The sequence below is a fragment of the Camelus dromedarius genome, chromosome 24 (genome assembly GCF_036321535.1).
Source record: "Camelus dromedarius isolate mCamDro1 chromosome 24, mCamDro1.pat, whole genome shotgun sequence".
Classification (NCBI taxonomy): Eukaryota; Metazoa; Chordata; class Mammalia; order Artiodactyla; family Camelidae; genus Camelus; species Camelus dromedarius.
Window position 1 is genome coordinate 15,651,080 of NC_087459.1, and position 18,230 is coordinate 15,669,309.

The following is an 18,230-nucleotide window of genomic DNA, read 5'->3' on the forward strand; positions in this document are numbered from 1 at the left end:
GCAAGACGTTTGACCCAGTCCCTGCCTGCACATAAATTACACTATCTTCTTCCTCTCTTCTCCTCCCCTTTGTGTTTTTTTCCTCTTTCTCTTCTCTCCTTCCCCCTTGCCTTTCTCTCTTCCTCAAAGTTCACCTTCCATTAGATGTTTCACAGATTTTCACCGAGTGCCGGGACACAGGATAGTGAACAAAAACAGGTTCCACTTGTGCCTAACGGCACAGAAGCAATTTCCATTTAAGACGTGGGCAGTGCAGGCTCTGCTTCTGAGTGCTGAGCAGGCCTGGCTCCTTGACCCCTAGAACGCCCTACTACCTGGATCAAGTTCTGCTGCCCTCTCCTCACCCTCGGCATCCTCCCCAAAGCTCCCTTACGTTTTCTCATCAGCACCAGTGGCCACCGGAGCTTCCGGATTCTTGATGGGGCTCTGGGATAAAGCAGCACACAGCCCCTGACCGGCTGCTTTCTTGTACATTTCAGGGCACTGTTCCGCCTTCCTGCATGAAAGGCCAGAGCTGATGGACAAGAATCCTCTTTCCACCATGCTGACCGGTGACCATGTCCTAGCAAGGCTGCACCTCTGAGAAGAGAGAAGAAAGGGTCACTGGTGGGGTTTCAGCTTTGGGTTGTACAATGCAAATAATGGGAGCTTTTCAGTACCCGGGAGGCCTGGTTTACCAGAAAGACTGAAAAACTGGGAGCAGAGAGACCTGTTGTTTGATTCCAGCTCAGCCTCTAGCGTGCTGTGTGATGTGGGAGAAATTCCTTTCCTTCTCTGGCATCACATCTGTGACGTCTGATTCTTGCAAAATCTTCGCGATTTTCCCATATCTGTGTACTACCTGGAGACCTAATTCTTTGACTTTTTTCCCTTTAAAATGACTCATCTTAAATTTACTTTAAAAGGAAAAATTATACAATATTTATATCACATATTTATGTCATGAATAAAAGCCAATTATCAATCAATTGCCATAAACAGAAGACAACCATAAAGAAGAAAAACAAACTTACTCTTAAATTCAATTCAATTCAGATGCTGTTGCCCATTGCAAGCTCTGAGTCTGGGGCCTGCCAGGATTTGTTAAATAGGAAAATGGCACGTTGTAGAGAGGCGTTATAGACCTGCCAGCCCCAGATGGAGACTTTCTATGTGAGGTGATCAGGAAGGTCGAAGGAGAACAAAGCAGGAAGGTACTGCCCTACTCTACAGATTGATATTATTTAATGTCATGTCTGGGCACCACATAAAAACCAGTCTCTATTCTTATCAGTAACATCTCAATTAAAATGAGTCACGTGAATTTTGTTTCCCAGTGCATATACAGTTATGTTTACCCTACACTGTAGTCTATTAAGTACGCGATAGCATTATGTCTAAAAAACCAAGGTACATACCTTAGTTAAAAAATACTTTATTGCTAAAAATTACTAACCATCATCTGAGCCTTCAGGGTGCTGTAGTAGTAACACCAAAGAGGACTGATCACAGATCACCATAACAAATATAATAATAATCATGATGATGAAGTATTTTGAGAATTATCAAAACGTGACTCAGAGACACAAAGTGAGCAAATGCTGCTGGAAAAATGGCGCCAGTACACTCAGCGCGGGGTTGCCACAAACCTCTAATTGCAAAAACGAATCTGCAGAGTGTGATAAAGCAAAGTGTAAGAAAACGAGGTATGCCTATACTAAACCATCCCATTATAAACAGGCAACTTGGAGACACCAAGTAAACCTGCTTAACTTTCTTAGTTTATTAGAAAAAAAACAACAACCAAAAAAATAAACCAACAAATTCCCCCTCAGCCTCATGCCTCCCTGCAGCGAGTGGCTCCCTTCCTCTTAACCTTCCTTCCTGACAAACTTCTTGGCCATCTGCCCCCAGTACCTTATCTCCTGCTTACTTTGGCACCCAGCCTCTGACACCCAGCCTCCCACCCACCCACTGCTTTGAAACTGCTAATGCCAAGGAGATGTCTGGTCATCTTCTACTTTAACCTGATAGCATTTGTTTAGCTAATTACTTCCTGTTTCTTGAAATTTGGACATCCAGACATCACAATTTTATGGTTTCCCCCTGAACTCCCAATTGTTTTGTTTCATGAATATTTTATTTGTATTAGATTTCTATCACTGTGTAACAGATTACTGCAAATTTAGTAGTTTAGTAATTTAGGCTTAAAACAACACACCTTTATGGTCTCAGTTTCTCTGGGTCAGGAGTCTGGATACAGCTTACCTGCGTCCTCTGCTTGCGTCCAAGAATGCTATAATTAAGGGACTGGCTGGGCTGTGTTATCATCTGGAGTCTTGACTAGTGAAAAATTCAGACCCAAGATCAGTCAGCTGCTGACAGAATTCATTTCCTTGTGACTGTATCACTGAACGCTCATGCTTCTTGCAGGGTGCTAGCTGAGGGCAGCTCTTAGATCCTAGAAGGCTGCCCACAGTTCCCAGCCGTGTGGCCCTCCCACAGCATGCTAGCTTATTTGTCAAAGCCAGCAAGAGTCTCTCACTCTAGTCTGCTAAGGCAGAGTCTTACAGAATGTAATGCAATCATGCCATGGCATCCTATCACCTTTGCCGTAAGATACAACCTAATCATGAGAATGACAATCCACCCTCTTTGATGTATTCTATTGGTTAGAATCAAGTCATAAGTCCTGCCTGCACTCATAGGGAGGGGACTGAATAAGGATTTGACTCATTGGAGTTTGCTTTAGGATCTATCTGCCACATTATTATAAAATATAGCAAATGCACAGAAATTCATAGGAAATAACAGAAAGATCATTCATCTATATAACATCTTGATATTTTGCCTTGCTTGTTTCAGAGTTTTCAAAAGTAATGAAACATATCCGATAGAGGTTCAGCCCCTGGTATGTCTGTCCCCTTCTTAATTTTTTCCTCTTGTCCAAGAAGTGTTTACTGTAAGAAATTTGGAATTTATCATCTCCATTCCTACTTTTTTTATACTATTTCTTCAAAGGCATGTGTATGCAGAGAAACCTTATATAAATGAAATCATACTGTACATAGGTGTCAACTTTCAACAGTCCTTTTTTGAGGTTTATCCTTGTTGACACATGAAGCCTTAGTTCATTCATTTGCTTTGTGGTGGCGCTGCTGGTGTAGTGGTGTCATGCAAGATTCCCATTTGCTTTGGGGTATATTCTGTTTATTTATCTATCCTCCTGTTGATGGTCATATAGGTTGCTTCCAAATTGTTGCTAATGTAGCAATGATGCAATAAATATTATTGTATCCATCTCTTTGAGCACAAGTGTGAGATTGTTTTTTCCCTAGAGCACATACCTGGAAATAGACTCATTTGGTTGCAAGGTAATGCATCATCAATTTTTCTATATGTTTCCCAGTTTCTCTTCAGAGAGGCTGTATCCATTTTCACTCTCACCAAGGGTCCTTGTCTTTTCCACATCGACTCAACACTTGAAGTTGTCTATTTCTTTTAATTATCATCAGTCTGATAGGTGTGAACATTGTTGTTGTCTTAATGGTCACATTCCTGATTTTTAGTGAACTACGGCATACTTTTTATTTTTATTAGCCATCCAGGTTTCTCTTTTATGAACTGCCTATTCATAGTCAGAACTTTCATGTGTTTTTTTTTCTCCCCCAAATGTGTGCCAAGTTGACTTGACCAGGAAGAGAGACCATTTCCCACCTCTGCTTGGGAGGGTCTTGCTCTAGCTCTCGGGTGGCCTTTTCATGTGGCCTCTGTCAGTAACGACAACAATGAGGTCCCCTGAAGTCCTTCATGATCAGGAGACATCAGCAAGGAGGACCTGGGACGAGAGACGAGGACGGACGGGGAGGACGCCACATGGACATAGTAGCTGACAGCCTGAGCACATGTGAAACAGCTGCAGAGACGCCCGGAAATATGAAGGAGAGAGCTGTGTGAACACATGGGGGCAAGATATAAAATGTTTGGGACATTATGATTAATGAAACGTTTCAATGTGGCTCTTTGTGTGTCTATAGGATGGTGAGGCAGGGGTATATTTGGATTATTACAGATTTTAGCCCTTTCTGGGGGGGCTGTGGGATAATATAGCATCAGTTAAATCCTTTTATAACGTTAGCAGCATATAAACCAAAGGGAGAAGTCAGTCTCTCAAAGATTCTGCTGCTTCCCCAGACAGGGCCCTCTTATCATAACATCTGTTACTGTCTCACCTCCTCTTGGGAGGGAGGGGTCTACAGCTGTGCTGTCCTTGGCTAGAAGAATATTCTTATTTAACACTTCAGCTCAGTGGAGACAGGTGGCATATTTAAACACGACTTTGCTAAAGGTCTAGGATTATAGCAGGAAACTAGCAAAGAGAACCTTAAGGAGATAGTCAAGCCAGAAGCAGAGCTGTTTCTCCAGGTAGACCTGTCTACTTAAGGGAGCTTGGGAAAAATGGCCCAAGTCCTTTTTTCTTCTGGCTGCAAGCCTCACCCTTAACATCTCTGCCCCAAGAAGACTATTGTAGACATCCAGATTGTTCAAGTCCAGACAAAGAGAAGCTGAGCCCTGTCTCCCACCTCCCCAGGCACATCTCTTTTTTCCCTGTCTAATGACCTGCCTCTTCCCCAGATGGCTGATGCTATGATGACCTCATTTGTGGAAAAGACCCTGTCCTTTCCCCTCACGGTCGTGGCCTTTCCCTTGCAGACCTCACTGGGACAGCAATGTCAGAATATATCACCATGCCCCAGTGATCAGATACATGAAGAGGCACACACATATAGCAGCAGGGTGTCATTTCCTTACAGCTTCTTAGAAGTCAGATATTTACGAGATTAATTTACAATAACAAGAAGCCCTTGTCTCCAGCTGAGGAATATTTGCATCCTCTCTCAGAGCCCTGGAGACGTACTTGACATAGTGGGGACAGGTCACCTGTATCAACGCCCACCCACCAGCAGGACTATGTCCATTTTTCTCATCGCTGGAACCAAGTGATAGCAACTCTAATGAGATGGGCAAGTGGCCTTTATGCAGCTTCCATCATATCACCCTGAAGGCTGAAGGTTTGTTCCAGAGATTGGCAGTGGATGCAAACTGTTTGAGAGAAGGAATTCGGGTAAAACTAGAGGCCACATTTCACTGACAATTGAAATTGAGCTGCCTGCCTCTAGTCTTCCAAATCCTCGATGCTATATCTTTTCCAGGGACTGTCACTAGATGACTGCAATGAATGATATACATTCTCTACATTGGAAAAGAGAGAGAGAGCTGGAAAATGACATAGCTAAACCTTTCTTCCTGGGAGTGGCCTTGTAATTGCAAAGGTGCCCAAGTTTCCCAGAGAAGTCCTGGACTGTGCCATGTTCCTTTTGTCCCTATCGCAGAGAACTAAATAATAATGATACAGTTTTTCTAATAATACAAATATGTTCTAGATGCTTAAAAATATTATGAATAATTCCCACGACCCCCCTTTAAAGTCCATACTATTGCTACTCCTATTTTACATATGATGCAACAATAGCTCAGAGACTGGAAGTAACTTTTCCAATGTCACTTAGCTGGAAAGTTGTAGAATCAAGATTTGAACCCCCCCCTCCCCAAAAGATTCAAACCCAGATCTGCATGACCCACAACCTTGCACATCAGAAACCTGCCTTTGAGGGGTTGCAAGGCTGTGAAGGTGTCTGATTTTTGGCACCATCTGTATTCACTCCCAAAAATGCTATTTGGCACCCTTATTTTAATCAAAGTCAATTAAAATTATTTTTGATTTCAGAGATTTTGGAGACCTGTGTGCCAGTTGTGAGAGATGGGTAGACCAGGACTTAGAGTCTTAGACCCTGAAGTGGAATTATGCTTTTGGAGGTACCCAATAGCCCTAATTTGAGGCCAGTGAGGCCCCAGGAGGATCAGGAGGTTCTTGCCTTTTCTCTTAGTTCTTTAACAGTACAGCATGCCTGACTAACTCCTTGTAGGCTGTGAAATTCCATGAGTCATATTTGTAGAATTCCCTGGTCATGAGCAAGTGAATCTAAGGGAAACAGTTTTCTCTAAGAGTTCTTTTTTGGCTCAAAATTTAGGAATTCTTGATCTTACTCTCAGAAGTATTTGGAATATAACTTCTTTCAACCCTTTTCTCTCATTCTATCCCCAGTTGTCAGCCTTGACTGATCAGTAGGATTGGAAGAAGGAATGCAACACATGTGAGAAAGCCCCCTTCTCTCTATTTCTCAGGCTTCTAGAAAGTAGGACTTCTCCTTATGTACCCATTTCCCATAATGGAACCCTAACTTCATTGTGATTCAGGCTTGGCGTCCAGAGGAGGTCCATCTCTAAATGTTCTTGCTAGTAAGACTGTACGTGGGGGACAGGAATTCTTCTTGCAGCCATCTAGGTGGCTGTCTTTTATGCAGTTCCAGATTCTCTCATGGGTGTTTGAACTCTGAACTGATTGGGTAGGAAGTCTATCGGCCCTGTGTTCAACTGAGGTTTTCCAACGCACCCTTCCAGCAGTAGAGCTGATAACTGATCTCCACTAGCCAATTTCTTGAATCTGTTTCTCAACTGGCTCCATACTCAGAGTGAGGGGATAGATAGGTATGATTTGTCAGCCCCCTTAGTCCTCAGTAGTGAGAAATACAAACGTTGTGAAACCTCGACCAATTGCAGAGAGTTTGAATTAGGGAATTGGCCAAATGACATCATTTAGGAAAGATATATTGTAATTTCCCAGTTCTTACAGCCAACCAAGTGTTACCAAGTAGACAAGCAAGTTCTCAATTCTGGCTGTGTATCAGAATCACTCGGGGATGTTTTAGAAAATTCTGATGCCCAGGGCCCATTCCCAGAGGTTCTGATTTAATTTATCTGGGATTAGATTCTGGACATAGGCTTGAAAAAAACTCTAGGCGAGTCTAAAGTGCAGCTAAGGTTCAGAATCACTAAAATAAAGAAGATGTTGTTGCCTCCTTACTTAATAGATCAGTGTTTCCCAAAGCATAGTGTTTGTGACACAAAGGATGTGTAAGCGGGCTTAGATGGCAGTAACACTGAAGCACATTGTGAAAAAAATTTTCTGTTTCTGACTTGCTATTAGTCTTTCTGATCAGGTTAAAGAAAAGTCTCAATGTGGTGGTAGTAGGCCTTTAATGCCTATCTTTTTTTTTTTTTTTAAACAAAGAGAGTAGATAGTCTCAGACAATTACTTAAGGTAAAAATTATTGACAATCTTTGATCATTTTCTTTGAATGGTTTCTATTTATGGCAGGTGATACTGGTTTTCACTTATGGTGGTGATATAAAATTTCCTTTAAAAAGAATTTCCATCTAAGAAAAGAGAACCCTTGTATTCTGTTTGTGGGAATGTAAATTAGTGCAGACTCTCAGGATAACAGCATAGAAGTTTTATCAAAAAACTAAAAAATAGAACTACCATATTACCCATCAATTCATTCCTGGGTATATATCAGAAAAAAACAAAAATAAAAACACTAATTTGAGAAGATACATGGGCCCCATTGTTCATAGCAGCATTATATATGATTGCCAAGGTATGGAAATAACTTAAGTGTCCATGAATAAGTGAATGGATACAGAAGATGCAGTATGTATATGTTCAGTGGAATACTACTCAGCCATAAAAAAGAATGAAAATTTTGCCATTTCCAATAACATGGATGTATTTGAAGGGTATTATGCTAAATGAATTAAGTCAAATGAAGAAAGACAAATACTGAATGATATCACTTTATGTGGAATCTAAAAATAAAACAAATTAGTGAATATGATGAAAAAGAAACAGGTTCACAGATATAGGGAACAAACTAGTGGTTACCAATAGGGAGAGGGAAAGGGGGAAGGGCAGGATAGAAGTAGGACCAAGAGGTACAAACTATTATGTATAAAAGAAGCTACAAGGATATATTGTACAACACAGGAAATGTAGTCAACATTTTATAATAACTATAAATGGAGTATAACATTTAAAAATTGTGAATCACTATATTGTGCACATGCAACTTATATAATATTATATATCAACTATACTTCAATTAGGAAAAAAAGAATCTCCAACTTGGCAAACACTGGGATCTTCTGAAGAACTTTGAAAAATACTGCTGTCTGGATTTCATCTTGGGTATCGGAATTTCCCAAAGCTTCCAAATGGTGTAAAACCACTGTTTTAAAAGGCAGCAGAACAGTGCTTCTCAAAACTTAATGTGTGTATGAATAACCTGGGAATCTTATTAAAATTCAGATTTTGGTTCAGCAAGTTGGGTGGGGTCTTTGATTCTACACTTTCTACAAAGTCTCAGGTGATGCCCATGCAATGCCCCTGGTAGGTGGACCATGGCTTGAGGAGCAAGGCCCTAGTGGATTTTGTTTCCATAAGAAATACTACCTTAAATAATTCCATAAAGTAAATAACAATGTTCTAATTCCATTTTTAATGAAGGAGGTGGCAATCTTCATCTTCATACATGCAATCTTCTCAACAGATATTATTACCTTTCTTGCACAAATCAAATTCGCGGCCAAATGGCTTCAGCACCTTGGACAGATGCACAGGCAGTGGTTTTGAAGGGCCAGAGCTTAAGCTGGAGAAAGACCAAGAATTGAAATCTGCATATAGAAACATTTGCAAAATAGTGATTGGAACTGTTCAGGAAAGTTTTAGAAAGTATTTACCTTTTTAATGCCTCACCTGCTAGCAGAGTACTGTTTAATCTATCAGACTTGTGTGGTTGATACTCAACTCTGCCAGATTTCATTAGATACATGAATTGGATCGTGAAATAGAACCCTATGATACTATGACCTGATGATTTCTGACTCTTCATTACTGGAATTAGAGGATGATTTTAGCCTAAATATCAACCCCGGGTGATGAAAAGGCTAATCAGAACAAGCTGCCAATTCAGGAGAGTGTTGGGTTGTGAAGGAAAATGTGCCAAAGTGCCCTGATGAAGTGGCTCATGGAACCAGACAGGACTGGGCTTAAATAAGAACTCATAAATTAATAATTATTGTGACCTTGCACAAGTTTAATTTAATCCCCATGAGACATTATTTTTCTCGTCTGAAAAATGGAGGCAATAACACTTCTTTCCAAGTTATGGTGATTAAGTGAAGTAAGAAGATCACATCAATTTCTTACTTAAAATTCTCCATCGACTTTCCACCAAATTCCTTACCAGCACCCACAAAACTCTACATGATTTTTCTCCTGTTTTTCCCTCCCTACCTTGTTCCATACCGTTCTCCCCTGCATCACTATGCTTCAGCAATACTAGTTTTCTTTGTTCCTTGAGCACTCAAAGTTATTCCCATTTTAAGGCCTCTGTTTTTTTTGCCCTTTAGACTGGAATGCTCTTTGTATGGCTGTTTCTTTTAAATTGGGGTTTCACTTCTGTTGTTAACTTCTCAAAAAGACCTTCCCTGATTAACTTACCTGCTCTTCTTTCTGCCTGACCCTAGTTACTTACTATTATGTATTTCCTAGCACTTATCACTACCTGAAAATATTTCATTGACTTCCTCATGCATTTTCTCTTCTACTAGAGTGTAAGTGCCCCAAGGGCAGGGGCCCTGTGTGCCTTGTTCTCTGATGCATCCCTGTGCCTAGAATAGATCTTGGCACATAGTGTATTTCAATGCATATTAGCCAAATAAGCAAATGACCATAGGAGTGTCTGGGATATGTGGTTATTAAATGAGTGCCCACTCTCTTGACCATCTTCATTGCTATCCTCAAGCATATTCAAGTTGATAGTCTGGCCATTGGAGAGGCTTAGGATTAATAAAAGAAATTTCTAATAATGAAGGTTAGAAGGCAAGCTTGAGAAGGTCTATAATACATGTTTCTGGGAATGTGCTAGAAAATCATGGAAATTGGATCTACCAACATCTAAGTTGTGGCTGTGTAATCTTGGGTAAAGAGTCTGTCTGTCTTTCTTTCTTTCTTCCCTTTTCTTTCTTCCTTCCTTCCTTCCTTCCTTCCTTCCTTCCTTCCTTCCTTCCTTCCTTCCTTCCTTTCTTTCCTTCCTTCCTTCCTTCCTTTCTTTCTTTCCTTCCTTCTTTCTTTCTTTTCTTTCTTTCTTTCTTTCTTTCTTTCTTTCTTTCTTTCTTTCTTTCTTTCTTTCTTTCTTTCTTTCCTTCTTTCTTTCTTTCTTTCTTTCTTTCTTTCTTTCTTTCTTTCTTTCTTTCTTTCTTTCGAGTAAAATAATCTCTAATATCCTCTCTAGCATCCAATGATAGTAAAACAGGAATCTAACCTCTGCTGGTTATTCTGTAATAGCATCCTCTATCACATCACCCTTGATTTTTCACTGCTTTATGCCTCAAGATCTGGCCCATCTGGACACACCACCTGTACTGTCCTCCTGGCTGACTTCTGTTTGAGCTTGGCCAGGGGAGGCATCAGCCTGATATCAGAGAGAAGGAAGAGAGAGGTTGAGGTATCCCTCCCTTCCTCTCCGGCATCATCTCTGGCAGTGGTGTGGCAACTGTTTGCGGGAAGGCCTTTCTCCAAAGCACAGCCTCCAATGAGCTACAGTAACACTATTTCGTCCTATTACCCCAGGCTTCCTGGGAAGGTAAGGCTTCCTATTATTTCTAGTTCTGGTGTGTCTCAATAGCTCTTTTTGTTTCCTTTAATCTTTCTCAGACCTTTATTTAATAGTCTTTTGGTTAAAGTTTTTTTTTTTTTAATTGAAAACATCTGAGTGAGATTTGCTTTTCCCCGAACAAGACTCTGATTGATATATAATCCTTTTGGAAATATATCCAGAGAAGCAGATTCAAAGAACTCCCAAGGAAAACCACTTGTGGAATTAATAGATGTCACTGTGAAAATTTCTTCTTTGATTTGATCTGGATCCTTCACATCGCAGTTTAAGTCTCATTCCATCTTGCCCTAGCTCTAGTGAGAGAAATATCATGTTACTGCCATTCACTGGGTACCAGAGCTCCATAGACATGGTAACTCTTCATGCAGAGAGTTGAAGAGATGGCATCTTTCTTTCCCGTAGCCTTGTTTTGCTCCTTTTTAATCAGAAAAGTTTTCTTTTTCTCTTTCTGACATGACAGCAACACATTCTCTCAATAAACCCAGGAAATTCACAGTGTCTATTTATCCCATAGAGACAAGTCTCTCATCCCCCTTATTGTGTCTGGCAAGTACTCAGATTAATTGCACGCCCTCCGCAGAGGCTGAGCCGTCACATTTAGCTGAGTGCACTAATAAAAGGATTATTATTTAACAGTTCAACCTCCATCAACTCACTTTTATCCTGCCTCCTTTAGTTGGTGAACAAAATTAATGAAGATGCTGTGGCCATGCCTGCCAGCTTCTATTTGCGACCTTCTTAGCGAATTCTTTGCTTTTATGTACTTCCCTCTCAACTTGTAAGTTACTTTCATTCTCCAGATTGATGCAAAGATAGGTCATGACAATAGTTTGTGGGTGGCTGTCAGAATTGATGGCGGTTTGTGTGGGAAATGCATAGGTAGTTTGAAAGCTGTGGTTAGGATTCCAGATAGAGTCAACTTAAAAAAAAAAAAAAACTACCTCACAGGGAAAGGTCAAATCAAGTGTTTTAATAATGATGCTGTTATAATATATCTCATGCTTGAATGACCTGGGTTTGAAGAGTTGGAAAAATATGCAATATACCTGGCTCTAAAAAGGGCACCAAAATAATGTCGTCTTTTGTGGGGTTGGGGGAGTGGTGGGTCAGAATCTTGTAGGGAAGGCAATGAGGCAGAGTGGAAAGGATGAAGGGTCAGGTGATTTGGGTTCTACTCTGGACAAAATCATTAACGTCTTTGGGCCGAGCATCTTCACCTGTAAAATGGGGTACAACTGGAGGCTCCTTTTAGTTCTACTATTAATAATCACCCTGGAGGTATGTACTGGAATTACGATTAGCCCTATTTTATGGAGAGGAAATTGAGACTTAGAGACATTGAAAACATTGCCCAAGGCCACACAGCCAGAAAGCGGCAGAGCCTGCAAAGTTATAGCTGACAATAACTCACTCCAGACCTTGGTTTCCTGACCATGAGAGTTTCTACTTGCCTTGCAGGCAGCTGGAAAAAGTTCACTTTTACAGTATTTTTCTACATAAGAACAGTCTTTCAGAGATGTTCAAGGGCTCGTTCAAAGCCACTATCTAGTAAATGGTGGAGCCGGGACATGAACCCGGGGTTGTCTAACTTCAAAGTCTAGGCTTTTAGCCATTTTGCTAGATTTCTGCCTATGATGACAGCCACCACTGTCTTGAAGGTGGTCTAGAGAATGTCTAGAGAATGCAGTCAGAAGAGAATTCAGATTTATACCCAGTAAGCTACTGGATTAAAAGAAGCAGAGTTTAGGCGTCTTAAATTCTGAAATATACCTGGTTCACCAGGGGGTAGGTGGGACTCAGGTCTCATTCCAGCACCAGCACAAAGCATAAGAAAGATGTGCATTTAAAGATTTTAATCAGAGTTCTGCCATTGTGTGAGCATATATGCAACTACCAAACACCAAGTGTGCACCATATTAGAATTTATTATAATACAAACAAGTCCAAACACAATAGAACATTGAATTAAGAAAATATGAACATTTACTATTTTTCTACGGTAACATTCTATTCCATTCTTTGAACCGGAATAGCTAACATTAGAGTCTCTTATTCACTTCAGATAGGCCCCCCAGGTTGGACCAGTAGGCACCAACTGTGCAAAGTAACCTTTTCCAATTGCCGAGTGTTTGCAAAATGAAACTTCATGCCTTCTCATGGTAGGTCTTTTATGGTTTGTCTGCCATCCCCCTCATCTCCTTCCCATGAGACAGTTCATTTCTTGGTTGTTCAATAAAAATACACAGTGTGTACATGTGTGGCATCACTGCATGTCCAACTAAGGACACAAATCATACACAAGAGGGATGCTAGTTAACAGTCTTTCAGAGAGGCATCACAAAAACCTGATATAAGGCAATTGCTTAAGTGCCATCAACAGCAGCTGTTTACACGACAGGCTTCAAAATTCAAGGCTTTATTTCCAAAATTGACCTGAAAGAAACGGCTTAAAAGTTTACTTCTAATTCTTGTCCACAATGATTACTATAAATAATAATAAATTAAAAGTCCTTAGATTATCTGAAATAAAGTTTAGGAGATATGTATTAACCTAAGCCAAAGGGCATTTGTATGCGTTTTAATCAGAAGACAACACCTTGCTGGATTGTCTTCAAGAATTGAACCTCTTTTAAATATTACGTTTTTCAAAATACAAAATATAGTCAGAAGGAAAAGAGATCGCAATACTACTTGGTACAGCCTCTATTGTTAAGAGAAGTAATAAATGAGTGTATGAGGAAAACATTCCAAATGCACACCCAGTTTTTACTTTTTAAACATCAGTAATTAATTTTTACATACAACTAAAAATGTAGAGCAGAAAGCATTGAGATCGACGTATGTAGTTTCCATCTTACGTACATTCTCAAAAAGGAATTGCTTCATCTTCACAAATATTGCACTGTGACTCATTCTCGGATAGCTCAAACTAGCCTTTTTTCAGAGCTATGCGTTTAAAAAAATAAATATATATTTATATATATTAGGTGTAGGTAGCCTTTGGTTAATGTTTATTCACAAGGGGGTGTGATGGAATTGCATTATACACACATTTGATGAACATGTATCGACTACACGTGCTTGGCAAAAAAGAAACAGAGAAATGCAATTTAAGGGACGTGGGGAAATCTGCCCACCATTTCACTCAATGTGCATGCTTCCTGGGGAGAGCGTGACCTGGGAGATACCAATCTGCTCGTCCCTCAGTCAGACAACTTTCATGAGCCTCCTCTAATGGGAGTGTTTGGCGGCACCAGTGTGATCCTAATGTTCTGAGATACTTTAGTGTCATACAATATGGTCCCTAAATGCAAGCCAACTCTGTCTTGTCCTCCACTGAAGAAATAGCAAACTTTTCCAATGCTGGAGGAAAATTTAGCTGAGTTAGGTTTTTTAAGGGGTAGAATATGATATGATCTCCAATATGGCTCCTTCCTGAGAACTTTGTGGAGGTCACCTGGGCTCTGCCAGTCTTTCGCCATTTACACTGACTAGGACTAATCTTTGGGTAAGATGAGACTCTACTGCAGTCATTTAAGAGGAGGAGGAGCTAGGATCATCAGGACAAACATGACCTAAAGTTATATTGAACGAGTACTGACAGCATTGGGCTGAAGTTTAGGGATTGTGGGGCATCAGGGCATTTTTTTTTACCCCATTATTTATTGCAAATTCCCTTAAAAATGGTGGATGTCTTCCGAATTCAGGGACAGAAGTGCAGTAAAAATCCAGCCTAAGGAACCAAGTGTTCCAGGTAGACTGTCAGTTTTTTGTTGGATCACCAAAAATATCATACCATTCTAAAATCATTTTGGAAGACTTCTTCCGGAATAGGGACAACTTCAAATACTGGGAATCCAGAAGAGAAGTTTTTTTTTTTTTAATTTTTTTTAAAAACAAGATCAAATGAGAAAAATTCCAGCATGGTTTTCCTTTTAAAATACATCACTGGTACATAGGAGCCTAATAATAAAATCAAGTCTGTGTATGCATGTGTGTGTGTGCACGTAAGTGGTAATTCCCAGGAAAGCCTCTATTAACTACATCCTAGAACTGTTCTTGCCTTGGACAGTCAAGGGGAGAATAAATAAATGAATTCATATTATCTTTTTGCAAAGGATCTGGATTAAATAGAATCACAGGAAACTGGCATCACCCTTTGGAGCCATTTGCATCAAAGGGCAGACACGCAGACCACATGGGCACCTTTTCCATGTCAGCTGTGTCTGCATTTGTGGCTTAATGGCAATGCCAAGCTGGACCGTGGGGCAGAGCTGAGATCGCCTCCTTTCACACTGGAGAGCTACAGTTCCTGACCCTCGAAAATTAAGTCCAGTCTGGAAGTCACTTCAAACGAGACAATTTGGTGAGGGCTTCAGCAAGCAAAGAGGAAGGATTGGCAGCTCTACATGTAAAAGGCTTCTCCAGGAAGCCCAGCTGGCACCACAACAAGAAGCTGTTTTGAGTAAAGAGATCGTATACAGCTGACACAGGGATGATCAAAATGATGGCAAGAGTTGGCTTATTTTTTTGTTTTTCTGGGCTCAAGAAATCCTCCTTTCCCCCCAACACAGGCAGGGTCTTTGTTTTGGAGGAGATAGATAAAATCTACACATAATAATGAATAGAAAGACTGCATCTTAGCCCCCAGGTCAGAGGGTGATGGTTACGTTGGTTTGGAGCCTTTCCACAGAAGCTCTGGCCTGTCCCCACAATGTCATTCTGCAGATAGGGGTGCCAGGGCAGCTTCAAGACCAAAATCCTCACTAGAGCAAAGGGCACCTTGGAAAACTCCCTAATTGGTCAGCTTTGTTAGCTGCTGGGAATGGCACAGGGAAACGATGGATGAGCTTAGCTCTTGGAAGAAGAGTGTGGGCTCAGCTACGTGCTACTGTGGCTTGGTGTGTCACATAAATGAGCAGTTCCCAGTGACTGTGGATGGTGCCTAGGCTAAGTCATAGACTATTTCTCTACCATGTGTCCTTACAGGCCACAGGATAATGACACAACCTCCAATGGCATCTTCAGACTGGTTGGAACTTTTGCTGTCAACGTAACTTGGTGAAAATAAATGCAGAAATGACAACAAGATTCGTGCTTTTCTTTCTTCTCTTCCATCTTCTCTCATCCACCAGTCGGAGGGTTGCTCAGTATGCAGAGACAGGAAATCAGGTTAGCACTCTTCAAGGAGAGCTGTTCAGCCATGGGATGGGCCACATTCCCATCTGGAAATGGATTACACAGAGGCACGAGGTGCCAAACCTATGGGGTCATGGGGACACTTTTATAGGTTTTCCATTTTTGTCATACTGGTACACCAGCATCTTGATACAGTGTGAGTTGGCTGGTGAGATCCAGGGGCTACTTGTTATGGAAAAGTTATGGTTGGTGTAGAACTGCACAGGTTGCTTCTGGCACTTGAAGAAGGCCTTGAGAGTGGCGGCCGCCATGGTACGGAATCGCTTGCTGATGAAGCAATAGAGGAAGAAGTTGATGGCCGTGTTCAGAAGGGCCAGCATGTTGGCAACGTCGGACATAATGTGCACCAGCCAGCGGTTCTGGATGGGCGCCCCATAGAGGTGGTAGAGAATCATGATGATGCGAGGGGCCCAGAGTGTAGCAAAGATGGAGGTAATGGTAAACAAGATGGCGGTGGTTTTCCCTGTGGAGTAGCCACGGAGGCGAAAATTGCTTTTCCGCCTGAGCTTGTACACGATGATCGAGTTCAAGATGAAGAAGATGGAACAGGGCACCAAGTACACAGTGAAGCAGTGAATCCAGATAAGGACATGATGCACGGAGGTGCTGATGTAGTCTTCGGTCCAGATGTTGGGCCACCAGTAGTACGGGATGCTGGTCAGGAAGCAGGTGATGTAAACACTGACAATGACTTTCCGGGTGCGGGCAGGGTAGGAGACCGTGTGGTACTTGAGCGGGTGGCAGACTGCGATGTACCGGTCAATGGTTAATGGAACAGTAATCCAAATGGAAGTGTGGATGGATGAGAATTCCAGCACTTCGATGATCTTGTCCGGCACCTGAGGCATCTGTGTGTTCAGGATGAAATCTTCCAACAGGAAGTCCACGAACACAATGAAAAAAAGGACCAAGATGTCAGCAGCAGCAAGTGCCAAGAGATAGTTGTAGGAGGACTTCTGCCTCCTGGCCACCAGCTGCGAGAGGATGATCACTGTTAGGATGTTTGCTGTGGAGAGAAGAGAATCTGGTTGATATCTGAAGCAAGATGGCTTCATTGTCTACCAGTGGGCCCTAGACCTGGTGTAATGGGCACCCCCATGGGCATCATAGGGACTGAACCAGTGCTTTTGAGGGCCAGTCTCTGCACTGTATACAAATTGCACCTCATACAAACACCTGGATACTAACTGACATACTATTTGATGTTCGTATTGTAGCTCATTTGTCCCTCACACAGTCAGGACAGGGCGGCTGCTACTGTCCTCACTTTCAGAAATGAAACTGGGGTTCAGAGAACTTAAGGAAATCACTTAGAGCCACACAGTTAGTAATTCATGGTGACAGGGGCCAAACCCGGATCCCTTAATCCCCAGTTTGACTGCCTGGAGGATAGGGGGCTGGGACGGCATCTCCTGCTTCATGTGCTCAGGCAGAATACTGAACTATACGACCTCTTAAGAACCTTTAGAACTTGGAGTTTAAGGCCTTTCCTTTTTAAGTGGATTTAGAATTGAAGGAGTAGAGAAGACCGTGACCTTTAGATTAATTTAAAAATAAATTATATTTATTTGTAGAATAGGTAATCTACACACATGGTACATAATTCAAGTTAGTAGCAGAGAAAAGTAAGATCTCCTTCCACTTTTCTTCTCCAAACATCCAAGTACCCCTCCCTCAGGGCAATCATAGTTAATAAATAATCTGTGCTTATATATGTCTGTACAATATGTGTGTATATAGTTTTTACATAAATAGTAGCAAATATTATTTTTCTTGGGGTCAGAACTGCTTTGAAATGCATCCGTATCATTTCCGATCAGTTTGAAAAACAAATGTCTCTTTGAATAAGATACATCTGGAAAGTCATTTAGGAACTCACTCTCAGGTGACAGCCCTGTGGATAACATCTGGAGGCTCATTCTGCACGCTTATTCTCATTAATTCTCACAATCAACCCTGAAATTTGGACATTATCAATCCCCTTTTGCAAACAAAGGTGGCAGGGAACTCATGTCCCTTTCTGAAGCTCGGTGGCAGGGCTGGAATCAAATGCTCTTTTGCCTATGCACTTCTTAACATGTAATGCAGTAGTCTTGTGATCAACACACCCCAGTGTATTCATCACTGAGCTTAAACAAATTTTAATATTTTGCCACATTTGCTTTCCTTTTTATTTAGGAAAGAAGAAAGACACTGTAGACACAGTTGAAGTCCTCTTTGGAATTGCTCCAGCCCTAACAAACTTACTGTAATTTATTTATTCTCTCTATATAGATATACTTAGACACATACACACATAGATGTCTATATAACATATGTATAGACATCTATATGTGTATACATGTGTCTATATACAACAAACTTGGATTGGTTTTAGGGATTTGCTGTTGTAAGCTGCTACAGTTAATACCT

At 41.2% G+C, this 18,230-nt stretch overlaps 1 protein-coding gene across 1 annotated transcript in view; it reads right to left on the reverse strand.

Annotated features, from left to right (window-relative positions):
- Positions 1-13,103: 13,103 nt before the first annotated feature.
- Positions 13,104-18,230, reverse strand: part of GPR139 (G protein-coupled receptor 139) — a 37,395-nt gene continuing 32,268 nt past the window's right edge. The window contains exon 2 of the mRNA XM_064478485.1: positions 13,104-16,824. Within this exon, the coding sequence (XP_064334555.1) occupies positions 15,890-16,824 (935 nt within the window). The 3' untranslated portion in view covers positions 13,104-15,889. The remainder of the gene's footprint in view (positions 16,825-18,230) is intronic.